Source organism: Thamnophis sirtalis, unplaced genomic scaffold (genome assembly GCF_051295495.1).
Source record: "Thamnophis sirtalis isolate CommonGarterSnake01/CBP01778 unplaced genomic scaffold, rThaSir2_p1.2 scaffold_2, whole genome shotgun sequence".
Classification (NCBI taxonomy): domain Eukaryota; kingdom Metazoa; phylum Chordata; class Lepidosauria; order Squamata; family Natricidae; genus Thamnophis; species Thamnophis sirtalis.
In genome coordinates, this window is record NW_028261382.1 from 175,396,987 (window position 1) to 175,414,108 (window position 17,122).

The 17,122-nt window shown below is 39.0% G+C and overlaps 1 protein-coding gene across 1 annotated transcript in view; it reads right to left on the reverse strand.

Annotated features, from left to right (window-relative positions):
• Window positions 1–204: 204 nt before the first annotated feature.
• Window positions 205–17,122, reverse strand: part of MYLK4 (myosin light chain kinase family member 4) — a 33,023-nt gene continuing 16,105 nt past the window's right edge. Inside the window, exons 4-13 of the mRNA XM_087703593.1 lie at window positions 15,519–15,793; window positions 13,897–14,002; window positions 13,164–13,257; window positions 11,835–11,944; window positions 10,680–10,821; window positions 8,046–8,116; window positions 5,554–5,682; window positions 4,436–4,588; window positions 2,839–2,917; window positions 205–272 (exon numbers count right to left, since the gene is read on the reverse strand). Coding sequence (XP_087559719.1) covers window positions 243–272; window positions 2,839–2,917; window positions 4,436–4,588; window positions 5,554–5,682; window positions 8,046–8,116; window positions 10,680–10,821; window positions 11,835–11,944; window positions 13,164–13,257; window positions 13,897–14,002; window positions 15,519–15,793 — 1,189 coding nt within the window. The 3' untranslated portion in view covers window positions 205–242. The remainder of the gene's footprint in view (window positions 273–2,838; window positions 2,918–4,435; window positions 4,589–5,553; window positions 5,683–8,045; window positions 8,117–10,679; window positions 10,822–11,834; window positions 11,945–13,163; window positions 13,258–13,896; window positions 14,003–15,518; window positions 15,794–17,122) is intronic.

Sequence of the window (17,122 nt, forward strand, 5' to 3'; positions counted from 1 at the left end):
CAGTGAGTGAATTGAGTTTGCAACTGTTCATTACATAGTTCCAATGTTTCTTTTGGCCCCTGCGATGGCAGGAAGAAATTGCTCGGATTTACCATGTTGCAATAACTGGCAGTGGGAGTATCTGAGATGACCTCCGTAGGGTGGCCACAAAATGGGCTTTTGCCAGTAACACATACGTAGATACATATATAAACTTAATACCAACCTTTCAGTTCTGAGAGATGTTATGGAACCACAGGTGCTTAAGATGAAGAAGAACATTTCTTCTTCTTCTACAAGAGCAAGAATGATAAAATAAATCATAAGACATGTCATATAATAATAATAATAATAATAATAATCATAATCATAATCATAATCATAATCATAATTATTAGAAAATTGTAAGAACAGAAAAACGAACTTGAATATGGTCTGGATTGATTACAAAAAGGCATTTGACTCACTGCCACATAGTTGGATCATAAAATGCTTAGAAACAACTGGCATTAGCAAAAATATTACATCCTTTACTGAAAAGGCAATGAAACAATGGAGAACTGAGTTGGCAGTAGGGAATGAGAGCTACGGAATGGTTAACATCAAGCGAGGAATTTTCCAGGGTGATTCACTTTCACCTCTTCTCTTCATCATCGCAATGATCCCACTATCAGTAATCTTAAAAAAAATGAAATTAGGCTACCAAACAGCCAAAAAAGCTGAAAAAATTTCGCATTTACTATATATGGATGATTTGAAACTCTATGGAAAGTCAGAAATAGAAATCCAATCATTGACAAATACAGTCCGAGTATTCAGCACCGATATTTCAATGCAGTTTGGCATGGAAAAATGTGCCACTGTATCCATAAAAAGGGGCAAAATCACTGCATCTGAGGGAATTGAAATGCCCAATGGCCAACTAATTAAATGCAAAGAAAATGAAGCCTACAAATACTTAGGCATTCTGCAGTTGGATAACATCAAGCATGGAGAAGTAAAAACTATTGTCAGACGAGAGTACACCAACAGAGTTAGGAAAATTTTGAAATCTAAATTGAATGGTGGAAATACAATCAAGGCCATAAATACCTGGGCAATACCAGTTATAAGATACACAGCTGGCATAGTTAACTGGACACAAACTGATTTGGACCTTTTGGACCGAAAAACCAGAAAACTAATGACAATGCACTACAGTTTACATCCACGTGGTGATACTGATAGACTATATCTGCCCCGAAAATCAGGTGGCAGAGGATTATTACAAGTGAAGCAAACAGTTGAAGAAGAAAAACATGCACTGGCTGATTATTTAAAAGAAAGTCAAGAACATCTATTAATCGAAGTAAAGAACAAAAATCTACTGAAGGCCCAACAGACAAAACAAGAATACAGAAAAGATGTGATAAAATCAAGAATGGAGAGTTGGCAGAACAAAGCACTGCATGGTCAATTTCTGGAAAAAATAAAAGATAAAGTGGACAGGGAACAAACTTGGTTATGGTTAAAAACAGGTACATTAAAGAAAGAAACAGAGTTACTAATCCTGGCTGCGCAAGAACAAGCTATCCGCACAAATGCCATTAAGGCCAAAATCGAAAAATCCTCTGATGATGCCAAATGCAGACTTTGCAAAGAAGCTGACGAAACTGTTGATCACATACTCAGCTGCTGTAAAAAAATCGCCCAGACTGATTATAAATTGCGGCACAATTCAGTAGCACAAATGATCCATTGGAATTTGTGCAAAAATTATAATATTAAAACAGCAACAAACTGGTGGGAACATCAGCCTGAAAAAGTCACAGAAAATCAGATGGTCAAGATCTTGTGGGATTTCCGTATACAAACCGACAAAATACTGGCGCATAATACACCAGACATCACACTGGTTGAGAAAAATAAGGTCACAATCATAGACATTGCAATACCAGGTGATAGCAGGGTCGCCCAGAAGGAACATGAAAAAATCGCAAAATACCAGGACTTAAAAATCAAAATTCAACGACTATGGCACAAACCAGCAGTGGTAATTCCAGTGGTAATTGGCACACTGGGTGCTATTCCAAAAGCACTGGAATTACATTTAAAACAGTTAAAAATTGACAAAATCACCATCAGTCAAATGCAAAAAGCCGCACTGCTTGGATCTGCACGCATATTACGAAAATACGTTATGACCTCCTAGGCCCCTGGGTGGGGCCCGACTAGTAACCAATGCCAAATCTGGCGAAACAACTGGCTGCTGTGATACAATTGTATAATAATAATAATAATAATAATATATTGTGCAGACTGATTATAAATTGTGGCACAATTCAGTAGCACAAATGATCCATTGGAATTTGTGCAAAAATTATAATATTAAAACAGCAACAAACTGGTGGGAACATCAGCCTGAAAAAGTCACCAAAAATCAGATGGTCAAGATCTTGTGGGATTTCCATATACAAACGGACAAAATACTGGCGCATAATACACCAGACATCACACTGGTTGAGTTATCTAACCGTACGACCAGGGCTACATTTCATATTTCAAGTTACTTACCTGTATGTACCTGCAGGTGCTGTAATGAACATATTTCGCAAGAAATTGCACACCATCATAATTTACGGGGGATAATAGTGAATCGTAATAACAAAGATAATAACTCCATTTTAGTGGAGACCTGACAGTGAATATCTTCCATAGCGTCTCCCACACATCCGCCACCCCGCTGCAATAATCCGGCCATCAAATAATAGAAATGAACAGGAGACTAATGTATAGTGATCGGCCTAATTAATAAGCGCTTCTTCATACAGAGAGATTAAGAGACAAAAGCAAATAACAGTTTTGATCAGATCTACAGACCTTAGCTTTCAGATTGCAATGGAGTGTTAGGTTGGACAGCCAAGGATGCTTTAAGGCTGCACCGGCACTTATTCTCCAGCTAAAGAGAAAAGAACAAGGTTGTCATGTGTTATATATACAGGAATGTTGCAATACTCAAGTCTGATATTTGCTGGTGTGTTGATGTTTTAAGGTAACAGAGGTAACAGCAAGAGGCAGCTTTAACTTGAGATGTGAATATGAAAAAAAGCAAAGCATATTTTCAGAAATGGTTTTCTTAAGTTTATCCCCTATGGCAAGCAGTTTATTGAAGAAGAACAGCACACGGTAACTAGAACACGCTTCAGCACTTTGCTCTGCTTGACAGCTATTTATATGGGAGCTGTCAAGAAGAGCAGCCAATAGGAACAATGTAAAAAGCCCACTTCCAACCAGGCACATCTTAGTCCGTAGCCCGACGAATGCGCGCACAACAAAAGCGCGCCGAGGAAACCGCGGTGAGAAAACTGTGATGTCATAAACATGCCCACAGCAACTCACCGACAAAACCCCGCCCACAAAAGTGTGATTTGAGTTAAGGTAAGGGTTAGGTTCAGGGTTAGGTTCAGGGTTAGGTTCAGGGTTAGGTTCAGGGTTAGGTTTAGGGTTAGAGCCAAGGTGGCGCAGTGGTTAAATGCAGCACTGCAGGCTACTGCTAGATCAGCAGTTCAGCGGTTCAAATCTCACCGGCTCAGGGTTGACTCAGCCTTCCATCCTTCCGAGGTGGGTAAAATGAGGACCCAGATTGTTGGGGGCAATATGCTGACTCTCTGTAAACCGCTTAGAGAGGCCTGAAAGGCCTATGAAGCGGTATATAAGTCTACTGCTATTGCTATTGCTATTGCTATTTAGGGTTAGGTTCAGGGTTAGGTTTAGGGTTAGGTTTAGGGTTAGGTTTAGGGTTAGGTTCAGGGTTAGATTTAGGGTTAGGTTTAGGGTTAGGTTTAGGGTTAGGTTTAGGGTTATGTTTAGGGTTAGGTTCAGGGTTAGGATTAGGTTTAGGTTTAGGGTTAGGATTAGGATTAGGGTTAGGGTTATTAGGTTGTTATTAGTTGTTTGTTGAAGGCGCGCTTTTGTCGGTGCGCTGTTGTCAGCCCGCTTCTGCGCTCATTCGTAGGTGTGATTTTGACTCCCGGTTTTCTCGCCGCGGTTTTGTCGGTGCGCTTTTGTCGAGCGCGCATTTGTTGGTGAACCTCTTAGTCAATAGACATGAACCTTTGGTTGCAGGGCTGTCAGTTGTAAATCAAGGACTTGCAGCCGGTCGTAAGTCGAGCACTTAAGACCGATCGCAAGTCGAGGACCTTATAATTAACATGGTTCAGGTTTATTAATTAAAAAAAACAACTTAGTAACGTTATGTAACTAGTATCCAACAATTAATACGTGCCTTATCCTAAATAACCTTTTAATAAAAATGCAAAGATTTTTCACTTTCGGCATTTCACGAATTTGTTTTGTTTCTTGTTCGTTTTAGTAGTCTCAATATGATTCTGTCAAACATGGTGATTATTTTTGTGTATTTCCAACGGAACTGAGCAGACAGCATATTAAAAGCAAAACATTAGAGATGTGCAATTACCATTTTTCTTTGATAAGGAGCTTAGAGATGAAATCTTTGGCTTCTTCAGACACATTCTTAAATTCTTCATCATCAAAGTCCCACCTACAAGCCAGGATGTTGTTCAAAGTCTCATTATCATCATCACCCAGAAAAGGAGATAATCCAGTAATCCTATAAGAAGAAGAAGAAGAAGCATAACCTAACATTTCAGAAGAGACGTGGTGGCTTAGTGGCTAAGACTTGCGGATCAGAAAGGTTCGCAGTTCGGTGATTTGAATCCCTAGCACCGTTTAGCGGAGTGAGCTCCCGTTACTTGTCCCAGCTTTTGTCAACCGAGCAGTTTGAAAGCATATACAAATGCAAGTAGAAAAATAGGAACCACCTTTGGTGGGAAGGTAACAACGTTCCGTGTGCCTTCATCTTTCAGTCGGGCCGGCCACATAACCACGGAGACATCTTTGGACAGCGCTGGCTCTTTGACATTGAAACGGAGATGAGCACCGCCCTCTAGAGTCAGGAACGACTAGCACATATGTGTGAGGGGAACCTTTACCTAACTTTCCTGAACCACTCATCTCACTCAGAGAGGGATTCTGGACGGTGTTCAGTAAAAATGTTGAAATATAAGAACGGTATATAAGAATTATATTTTTTAGAGGAATAGAATCTAAAAGGAAGCAAGGTTGATTGAACTCTGTTAAAGAAAAGTAGTTAAAAGGTGAATGGAGTTCTCTCAGAATACCATCCAGCCCCACAGCTGCATGCTTTTCTGGGTTCCCCACGTGAGGTTGAACCCCTTTTCAGAAGGCCAGGAGATGGTGGCCTGCCTCACCTCTGTGGGAGTGTGAATATTCCACAAGGAGGGGACAACAGCAGAGAAGGTTGTCTTCCTGGGCCCTCTACAGTATACTACAGTACTTATTTGATTTTATAGTGTTTTATCTTTTAACATTGTAAGCTGCCGAGAGTTACAGTATGATAAAGATGTGTGGCTGATAAATTTTTAAAATGAAGAAAGACAATGACCATTATCATTATCTGTCCTCATCCAATAAAATTCTACAACCCAATAAAATTACACGACTGCACAATAAAAAAATTCACCATCATAATATTTCAACCCTAGTTCAACTTACAACATGTAGGCAATGACACCAATACTCCACATATCAGTAGGAAAAGACACAAAATCATAGTTCACAACTTCAGGCGCGAGAAATTCTGGAGTGCCAAAGTTGACTTTAAGTTTTTCTCTTGGTTGGTATCTAAGAAACAAAACAGAAATAAATAAATAAATGTGTGTGTGTGTGTGTGTGTGTGTGTGTGTGTGTGTGTGAGAAACAGTAGCAGCAAATATGGCCTTTACAGCATAGGATAATAATTCAACAGTTTTCCTAGCTAGCCATTTTAATTTTTCAAGAAAAGGACAGCAAGGTGGACAAGATTTGTTTAGGGTTTTAATTATCTAAAGAGAATCTGATCAGGTTATTTATCAGGATTTTTTTTTTATTGATGGGAGAAGTTAGAGGGAAGGAGACCATGATTGATGGTACCAAAGACCGCTGAGAAATCCAGGAGGGTCAAAATGGTTGCATCATTGTTGCATCCCTTCCAGTGGTGGGTTTCAAAAATTGTTCGAACCTACTCTGTGGGTGTGGCCTCCTTTGTGGGAGTGGCTTGCCACCCATGTGACCGGATGGGAGTGGCTTGCCACCCATGTGACTGGATATGAAGATGCCGACGACACTTGTCAGAACCACCTTAAATTACCTCACACACAGCACTGGCATGCATAAGAATAGGATGTAAACTTGTTTTTTGAAAGGCATCTTTGGTTTGCGTTAAAATAACTTCAATACATGCAATGTTCTGATTGCACCACAAACGCAGTAGTCATCCTTACCTATCACAGAGGCACTGAGTTTTATAAATATGAGCATGATAGTGTAGAATAATCATATCCAAGGACCAGTGGTGGGTTTCAAAAAAATTTGGAACCTCTTCTGTAGGTGTGGCCTGCTTTCCGGGTCCACTGGTGGAGCCTCTTCTAACCGGTTCGGTAGATTTGACGAACCGGTTCTACCGAATAGGTGCGAACTGGTAGGAACCCACCTCTGATCCCTTCCCTCATGAAGTCATGAACAAATGTGACCAATGTTATTTCAGTGCTGTGCCCTGTCCTGAACCCAGGTTGAAAAGGTCCAGAAAATTCGCTTCATCCTGGGTTCTTTGCAACTTGGAGCCAAACGCGTTCTCAATAACCTTCCCCAAGGGAGAAGGTTGAAGACTGGATGGACATTCTCGAATACTACTTGGGTCTAAGGGATGGCCTCTTAAAAAGGGCTTAAGATTTAACTTGTGATGTTAAATAAGTGCCACTTGAAAGTGTTGAAGGCTTTCAGAATGAAAGGCTTCGACTTTTACCCATGATTTTGGCCTCATTAGAAAATCTCTCACTGTTTATCGTACCAGCCCCCTTTCCACTCCAATAAGAACAGCTAATTATTTGAATTGATTTGATTATTGAATCAAATAATATGAATATTGAATGTTACCCATGAAGGGAAGGTTAGAAATATTTTTGGACTATATATAAAGGTTATTAATAACAATAACAATAAAAAGAACAAAATTAGACACAACTAAGTTTTAACTAATAGGGGGAAAATGTTATATAGGATATAGTTAAATAAAGAAAGGAAAATGATAATAAATTATATACATGGAGGATTAGAAAATTTTGGTATTAAATATTATGCATGTTTAGCTAGAACAGGATACGAGGATTTAATGTTAATGGAGGATTTTATAAATAAGTAAATGAAATGCCAGTATGTGGTTATGTATTAAATCTTGGTATATTTTATGATGAAGGACGTTTAAATAATCATAGTCAAATAAAAGTGGAGGTATGGTGATGGTAATATAATAAATATCCGAGTTAAGATATTAGAATTAATATGAATTATATTTGATGACCGTGGAAGAGATGCACAAAGGCCTTTTGTAACCAACTGATACACTTTCTACAGTATGTAAAGAAGGAGGATTTGCATGTTGGTTTTGAAAATAAATTTTTTTTTATTAAAAAAAAGAACAGCTAATTATTTGAATTGATTTGACTATTGAATCAAATTGAATTTAACTGAATTGGTTTTAAGAAATAGCAATAGCAATAGTTAGGCTTATCTACCGCTTCATAGGGCTTTCAGCCCTCTCTAAGCGGTTTACAGAGTCAGCATATCGCCCCCAACAACAATCCAGGTCCTCATTTTACCCACCTCGGAAGGATGGAAGGCTGAGTCAACCTTGAGCCTGGTGGGATTTGAACAGCCAAACTGCTGAACTGCAGTGCTGCATTTAACCACTGCGCCACCTCGGCTCTTTTAATGACAGAAGAAATAGCATACAGAACTTTTCTATGAAAATTTCTATGAAAATTTCAAGTCCCAAGTCCTGCAGTATCCTAAACTAGAGCAATGTTATCCGAGGTCAACCCTCTTCTAATAAACTAATTACAGTTCACTTCTTATTTAATCTTGTTTATCCCCCGAAACATGATATCAAACTGAAATGTCACCAGTTGAGAAAAATAAGAACTGCTGAATATTGGATTAAAACAACATACCTTCTTGCCAGCCCAAAGTCAATAATCTTTATTTGATACTCTTTTCGATTCACACACATGATATTCTCAGGCTGTCAGAAGAAAAGAGAGGGGGGAAAAAAGGGGCACATTTGTGAGAAATGCTGAAAGAAATGCTCTGGGATCAGTGTTAAAAATACACCCGAGCATAAAAATACACATCTGGGTGCTGGTGTTTTATAGCAGGTTAGGTTCTGTGGATACATCAAACTATAATCATGTGGTATCTGAGGCTGGGAACACTCCACCAGGGCAACATTTCCCTTGTGGTGGCCTTTCTGTTTGACAGAATACAGAAATTTGAGATAAAGAATTCATTAGTGAGCTTTCAGAAAGGAAATGAAAGCACTCTGGGCTGGTTTCAGGAAACCAGGGACTGCAATTTGCAGCCCATTGTGTGCTGATATCGGGACATTTCAGAAAACATTGCTTTAATACTTTGCTGTGTAGTTGAACTTTTTAAGTTTATTCTCCAACAAGCCAATATCTGACTGATTTAACACCAGGAAAATGTGTGGCCTGTACAGAAATTAACTATTAACTAATATAGGGTGATGAAAAGCTATTGTAGGTAAACAACTAAATTATTTAAATGCTGGTTCCATTGGTTCTGCTTCCTAGATTAATGATGGAGTCGAACTTCCAAATGTAACTTAAAAGTTTAGCTAAACATCAGTTTCCTTTTGTGATGTCAGCCTTCAAACAACCTCCCTCGCACTCCCTACTCGCAAATTTACAAATAGTTTGATTTTGATTTTATTATATTTATATGCTGCCCTTTTCCCCCGGAGGGGACTCAGGGCGGCTCAGAATTCAAATCAGGGAAACTGAGTTAACTCCAGATCTGAAACCAGTTCCAGTCCGGATGTGGGACACAGTTGGGAAAGTGGAGATTTCTGCGCTTCCCGATTCAGAACACAAATATTTAAAGAAAAATAAATCATGAACATCTACGTGATAGAAATATTTCAAAGTAAATTGTATCTGGTTTGGGCTAAATTCCCCAAACCAGAAAAAATACAGAATTAATCAGATTTTCATTCAGTTACTCTCATAAAACTAAATATTCCAACATCTGATAAAAATGCATAAAGAGGCAATGTAACAAATTGATATTCTATTAAGTAAATTGGCAATTAAAAACTACTTTATCCAATGAAATAAGTATCAGCAAAAAAGGAAAAATTGATATCGTCTCTCTTCGAATCCAGACTTAGTGGTTTTTTTGCAAACAGAGGTTTGGCGTGAACAAAAATTAGATTTTCCTTTAGCCAGAAGCAACTGAGTTTTTCCTAATGGGTTTAGTGTTATAGAACTGAAAACACAGTGACGTTCAAGTAACGTAATATGCATTCACTCTCACCAGATTTTTCAATTATTTGGGATCACATTCAGTAAGCTAAGTAGCCAAATACATGGCTGTAGTTTAGAGACAACCGAAGCTCTGGATTCCTAAATAAAATAAACATATAGAATGCAACAAGGCTCAATAGCTGCTCTTCATAGAGGAAGACAAGTTCAGGGCAGTTCTTGAGTCAATGGAGGGCACGCTTTGGCATCTACTATAGCCTCCCCATCAAATGTATACTTCTTAAATTCTCATTATTTATAAAAAGGTGATAGAACTTCTGCATGTTACCATCATAGCAATAGCAGTTAGACTTATATACCGCTTCGTAGGGCTTTCAGCCCTCTCTAAGCTCTAAGGGACTGCTAAGTACAATTTTGGGATAATCTGCCACAGCTGGCTCCTGATAGCTATGTAAGACTTCATGCATAATGGTTGAACACGAAACTGTGTGAAAACCACTGCATTTGAATGCCTCTGCTCACTAGAGGTTTATTATGTCCATTGTCAAAATCATTCTCTTTGGTCTTATCAATCAAAATATATACTCTCTTGGTAAGTTAATAATAATAATCAGACATGTTTGTTAAATGTTTGAACACTTCACCTCTCAATTATTCTTATTCATATTTCGGAGGTCATTTTATGAATTTAGCAGTTATTTTAGCAGTTAAAGGCAGATAAAAGTTTCCCTCGCACATATATGCTAGTCGTTCTCGATTCTAAAGTGCAAAGCTCATCTCTGTTTCAAAGCCAAAGAGCCAGCATTGTCCAAAGACGTTTCCATAGCAATAGCAATAGCAGTTAGATTTATATACCTCTTCATAGGGCTTTCAGCCCTCTCTAAACGGTTTACAGAGTCAGCATATCGCCCCCACAGTCTGGGTCCTCATTTCACCCACCTCGGAAGGATGGAAGGCTGAGTCAACCTTGAGCCAGTGAGATTTGAACCGCCGAACTGCAGATAGCAGTCAGCTGAAGTGGCCGCAGTACCGCACTCTAACCACTACACCACCTCGGCTTGACTCAGTCCTCAACCTGAGTAGATGTTCTACCCATTGTCTACAAGGTCTAAGGAGAATCTGGGTTCTCACTTCTATCCCCATTCCTAATATGCTTCTATTATCTGAGAGTTGAGTCTATTCGTGATATTCAGAACTTCAAATCAAAAAGGGCCATTAACTGCAGTCATAATGCTGAGTTTAAAAGATGTCCAGTCTAGTATATACATTTGTTTTTGCATAAGAAGTACAATAAATGCACAGAACCTTCAAGTCCAAATGGAGAATATACATTTGATGCATGAACTGAATCCCTTCACAGATTTGCTTTATGAATAAGATGGCATCCATCTCTGTCAAGTTGGAGCTCTCATCAAGAATCCGATCAAACAGTTCTCCTCCTTCCACACTGAAAAGAGAGACAGATAGACTTCATTGGTGACTCAATGTGCTGAAAATTTCACATTCAAGAACAATATTCTCCAACCTGACAAGGTCCATACTATCTAGGACAGTGTTTCTCAACCTTGGCAACTTGAAGATGTCCAGACTTCAACTCCCAGAATTCCCCAGCCAGCATTTGCTGGCAGTAACCCACCTCTGATCCATATGCAAACAGACGTTGATTCAACCTCTGTATGGTTTCTAATTTTGAATCTGTAAATATCTGCAACAGAGGTAGTAAGTGTGGATACTGATTCCAATAAAGGAATTTCCTAAAGGTGAATTTAAAAGATTTTTTTCCTCCTCAGAACTTACTTCTGCTCAGTCACTATGTAATCTTTATAAACCTGTTGCAAGTTAAGTATGTCAGAGGAAAATGGAAGATGTAGGTTGGAACTGAACAGCTGTGTAAACTATAGAGGATGTTTACATCCTCTACACTCCCATGAAACATAACAGCATAACAGTATGCTGCGTTTAGCATACTGTTGGCTGAAGAGGATCACATTAAAGGCTTTGGTTGAATTGAATTGAATTGAATTTATTGAATTTCTATGCCGCCCTATTCCCAGAGGGACTCAGGGCGGCTCACAAACCAAGTGGGGGGAGGATACAAACAGGAAAAAATGACACGGACAAAACAATACACAATTTAAAAACAGTCAACAACCACACCATTCGAGCAGGGACAAGAACTCATCAGCCCCAGGCCTGTCGGAACAGCCAGGTTTTAAGGGCTTTGCGGAAAGCCGGGAGGGTGGTGAGGGTCCGAATCTCCACGGGGAGTTCATTCCAAAGGGCCGGAGCAGCCACAGAGAAGGCCCTCCTCCGGGTGGTAGCCAATCGGCATTGGCCAGTGGATGGAATTCGGAGGAGGCCTAATCTGTGGGATCTAATCGGTCTGTTGGAGATAATTGGCAGCAGGCTCCAGACACAGCTAAGAAAGATAAGCAGAATAAGCATCTGATTGATACCTACTATTCCATAATAAGGACCACATCATTTTTTGATTCAAAAGCATCGTACAGCTGAATGATGTTCATGTGGGTCAATTGATTCATGATATTAATCTCATTTTTGACTTCATCCTGCAAAGAAAAAAAAGAATGTTGTTACATTTGATGTAGCAAAAATCTTGATGCCATCTTTAGTATTGTTGATTTTCTTGCCTCCGTGTATTTGTTTAAACTCTTAAAGCATCCTTTTCCAATGCAATGCAATCCCAAAGTGCTGAACTTTTGGAAATATCCACCAGCAAAGTTCATAATAGACAGATCAGGTTTTATCTAAATTGATTTGGTGGCTACAGTGCTGTAGAGTGTTAGATTAGATTAGATTTAGTTTATTTGTATGCCGCCCTTCTCCGGGAGGGACTCAGGGCGGCGAACAACTCAAAAGGGGAAAAGGGGATACAAACACAATACACGTAATTAAAATACACAAGAGTCGTACAGCCATACAAGTCGAGAGGGGAGGGGAGGCACTCTGCAATGAAGCTTTGCTAAATTGTTGTTAGACAAATGAGCAAAAGCTGAGAAAAGAGAGTAAGATTTTCTTCCTAAAATAATAATGGGAAAGAAATTACAATAAACAACCTTGATTTCTGACCTCTGCTTTATAGATTATAGATTAATTTGATGTGAGGAGGGGGGGGAAGAGTGAAGTGGAGATTTCAAAGGCTGCTCTTTGTACAATAGCTAAGATCACGCAAAAGCCAAGTTTGTCCAGGTGAAACTAAGTTAGTAGAAACAAAGCCCATACATTGCTCTAAGGCATGGGTGTCAAACTCGCCATGTCACATTGCTGTCATGTGATGTTTTGCGATGTTTTCCCCAGGGGTGGGCGTGGCCTCTGCGTGATGCATCAAGCACGCAAGCTGCTAGTTTGACACCCCTATGTCCAGTGGTGGGATTCAAATAATTTAACAACCAGTCCACTGCCCTAATGACCAGCTGGGTAGGTGGGGCTCAATGGTCATGTGACTGGGTGGGTGTGGCAACTCAACGTCACTCACATTGATGGGCGCTTCGCCTTAGCTGTTACAATGGTAATAAGGGTTAACCGGAGAGGCAGTTTCTGTAAGCAGGGCAATAAAGATGAGGCTAGAAACAACACCAGAATGTTTCCTTCCTGCCTTCCTTACAGGATTAGCCCTGCAAAGTGGGAAAAAACCAAATGGAGATTTCTTCCAACAACCGGTTCTCTGAACTGCTTAGAAAGTTACCAACCGGTTCTCCCGAATAGGTGCGAACCGGCCGAATCCCACCACTGTTCCTATGTCTAAGGTGTTATTCAAACCCCACTTACCTTTTCCTTTACATTCCTGGCTTTTATAATTTTGGCTGCTAATTTGAGACCTGTCTCTTTCTCTTCACATCTATGCACCTGGCCAAATCGTCCACTAGAGAAATTGGGGGGGGGGAAGAAAAAGCATAATTAAATTCAGATGTCTGGTGACTTTTCATTTCATTTATTTTGAAGTTAGGGGAATCCTAGGGGTTAGGAGAATCAGTCGCCCTGTAAGGCTGATCTTATATACTTGTTAAAACATTATAATAAAGGATTTAGGAGATCAACATGATTGCTCCTATTTCCAGAAGAGAAGCAAGAAAAATGACAAGGCCCAGGCTTCTGGATCGTCGCTTCAGTAAATGTTGAGGTGGACAAAATAGAGCTTTAAGACAAGCAGACTTTCCTTCTCATGAAAGTGTCATGCTCTGAGGTAGAATTTAGTATACTCATTCATTTTTAGTATAAGATAGGCCATTTATTTGAATTGTGAATTGATTTGCTTGCTTGGTAAGGAGAAGGACTTCCTGAACCACCAGAATAATCCAGAAACCATCAACTTTCTGTTCAGTCATCGATTTAAAATATGCAAACCATTGTTACTCTGGACTAGGATGGCTATTTCATTGCTTCATCCAAATTACACTGCTACTTAATCTGCACTATAGTAATCTAGGACAGTATCCAGGGATCGGTCTGATCATTTTAAGAGATACTGCACTGAATGAACCATAATTTTGGTTCAACTTACCCTCCCAAAACTTCATTCAAGAAGATTTGATAGAAGCTACCAATCCCAGCTCTTTTTGCTTTGATGATCCTGTGATCAAAAGGAGCAGCCGTTGCGGGCATGTTATCTGTAAATGATAAACACAAAATGTCACATCTGATATGAACTAATAATTGAGAGACACTCATGTTTATATGGTTATGAATCCCTTTGAGGAAGGTTTTTGACTGCCTGGACAAGAAGTAGTTAGCTATTGCCTGCTTCCTAGAGCTGAGACAGAATGACTGGCCCAAGATGATCCCATTGGGTTTCTGCCTAAATCAGGATTAGAATTCACTGTCTCTCAGATTCTATCCTGCTGTCTCGAAATTATTTTGGGTGCCTTTCAAGTTTTTGTTCAGGTATTAAAATGTAATGAGCAACTTCAAATCTCTGTTTTTCCTTCTTCAGGATCTGAGTCCTGGGCATCGTTGTTTCATTTTGACGGTGCAAAAGATTCGTTGTTTTCTGAAAATCTCAAGATCTGGCTTGGAATAGGATCCCACAAATTCTATCATGGTTGATTCTGACTTGGTAAAAGAACTTTGTAATAGTTTGAAAATTTGAAAAACATAATGTTGATGACCTAGAAATACAGACTTGTAATGCAGTTGCAGGCTACACAGAGCTACCTATTCATCTTAATAAAGTCAACCTTTAATTTTACTGTTGCCTTTGTTATATTTGTGTTGTATTTTTGTGTGTGTGTGTGTGTGTATACAAGAAAAGATAAGCCAAAGCCTAGGAAGACAAAAATATCAGGAAGAAACTTAAAGAGTTTCATAAATCACTGGAGGAGCCATGAATGTCTTGGAAAACATTGAAATGCCATCAGGCCCCCCTACCTATAATGATGGCAACTTATTCCCTAGCCATCTTATTCCCTAGACACTGCATGGAAGTGAAAGGTGGACTTTAAAGAAGCAGGATAGGAAAAATATTGACATTTTTGAACTTTTGGAGAAGACTCCTGAGAATGCTGTGGACAGCCAAGAGAAGAAATCAATGGATCATCAAACAAATCAACCCAGAGTTCTCACTCGAGGGACAAATGACCGGCTTCAAATTATCCTACTTCAGACTCATTACGTGAAGGCCCAGCTCTCTGGAAAGGGCTTTAAGATGGAAAACATGGAAATATGAAAATATGGAAGGAAACTAAGATGACAAACAATAAGTTGGAAAGATTCAGTTACATTAGCAAAAGGTGCATCTTTGGGGGACATTTAAGAATAGGTCAGGAATAAATTGTCATGGAGAAAATCTATCTGTGTTGTCAATAGGAACTGAAACAACTTGGTGGCACATTTAAGTAAAATTTAATTTAATATTAAAACAACTTGCTTCTATTTCTGTGCATCTAGCAAAGCACAAACCTTATAATCAAACAAATCAATAAAAAAGTTAATAACAATAATAAACAAAATGTGTTCTTTTGTTTATATAGTTCTCATTCTCAGATGGGATTTTCAGCCGGTATAGCTAAACAATCCAAATGTTGATTCTTCCGTTAACAGAAGAACGTAGAGAATGAAATACAAATGCATTCTTTTTGCTTGCAATTAGTACATTTTATTTTATATATTTTAAAAGCTAAGTTGTACCAATTATAAGGTTGTCCCCCTTTGAAGCTTCTGGCTTCATTTTGTTCTTGTTGGCAGCGGTTGATTTAGGCCCGACTGTTTTCCCAGGTAAGGCAAATTCTGTTGTTTTTGGCTTAGCTGCTTCTTTTGGTTTAAATCCACCGCTGGCCTTGGCCACATACACTCTGCTCCTCCTGTTGACATCTTTGAGAAAGCTTTTCTCGTTCACATGACGCTTGCTGATGCTGGTCTGTTCATCTTTCAAAAGGAATGAAACTTTTTCATTTTCTTTATGCCTAGATGAGAAGATGCAGATTATTCTAGTGTCATCTTGGGAAGAGTTATGGAGAAATATAAACAGCCCAAATGATAAGAAGCATTTTTTTTTTTAGAGTTCATGGTTTATAAATGAATACATATTTCACTTTACTTTTTTACTTCACTTTACTTTTTATTTTATTTTTTATTTTTATATTCAGTTTATAGAGCTGCCCGTCTCACACACTTGATTCTCGGCGGCTTACAAGATTAAAACACGAACAGTATAGCAATAACAATAGCAGTTACACTTATATACCGCTTCATAGGGCTTTCAGCCCTCTCTAAGCGGTTTACAGAGTCAGCATATCGCCCCCATAGTCTGGGTCCTCATTTCTCATATTGTACATCATTTAGCAACGGCAATCCCAGTCCCAATTGCTGTCATAACCTGAGGACTACCTGTATACTGTTTCACTGCCAACGAAATGGCAGAACATTAGAACGGGAATAGATCTTGTAGGTATGTGAGACAAATCCCCTCCCAGCTAAATTGGGAAATTTATAGAGCAGACAGCTGACATTTTATCATTATCTCACAAGCTTCTGCAATATGTTGGCTAACTCGTTATATATGTCCATAACATATTATGGATTCCATCTAACTTACAGAATATTTTTAAGGGAGATGGTTTTGGTTGAATAGAACCATTCAATTTCCCTTCAAAATTTTAGAGTATGGTATGTAGTTCTTTCCTTCTCTAGAATTCAACGCCTATTAAATTATTGTTATTACTGGTTTCATTATGGACAGGAACGTTAAGTCTTGCTATCAATTTCATTAGTAACATGTCAAAATTTCTGTAAGAATGTTTTCTTTGTTGTCCAAATGTTCTAAACCAACCTAATCCAACAGGAAGTTTTCTTATGCATGTTTTGTATTTCTGATTCCGGGTTATGCCAATGAGATTGCAAAAAATAAAATTAAAATAATAATATTCCTTGTACAATAAAAGCCAAGACTTGAGAGGATTATAAGTAATGCAAGACCAATATTTGGACCAAGTATCCTACAACATGTTGAACATGTTGAGAGCCAAGGTGGCACAGTGGTTAAATGCAGCACTGCAGGCTACTGCTAGATCAGCAGGTCAGCGGTTCAAATCTCACCGGCTCAGGGTTGACTCAGCCTTCCATCCTTCCGAGGTGGGTAAAATGAGGACCCAGATTGTTGGGGGCAATATGCTGACTCTCTGTAAACCGCTTAGAGAGGCCTGAAAGCCCTATGAAGCGGTATATAAGTCTACTGCTATTGCTATTGTATTCTTGTCAACAATTGTTAGGCTAACAATTATTTCAACATCTGC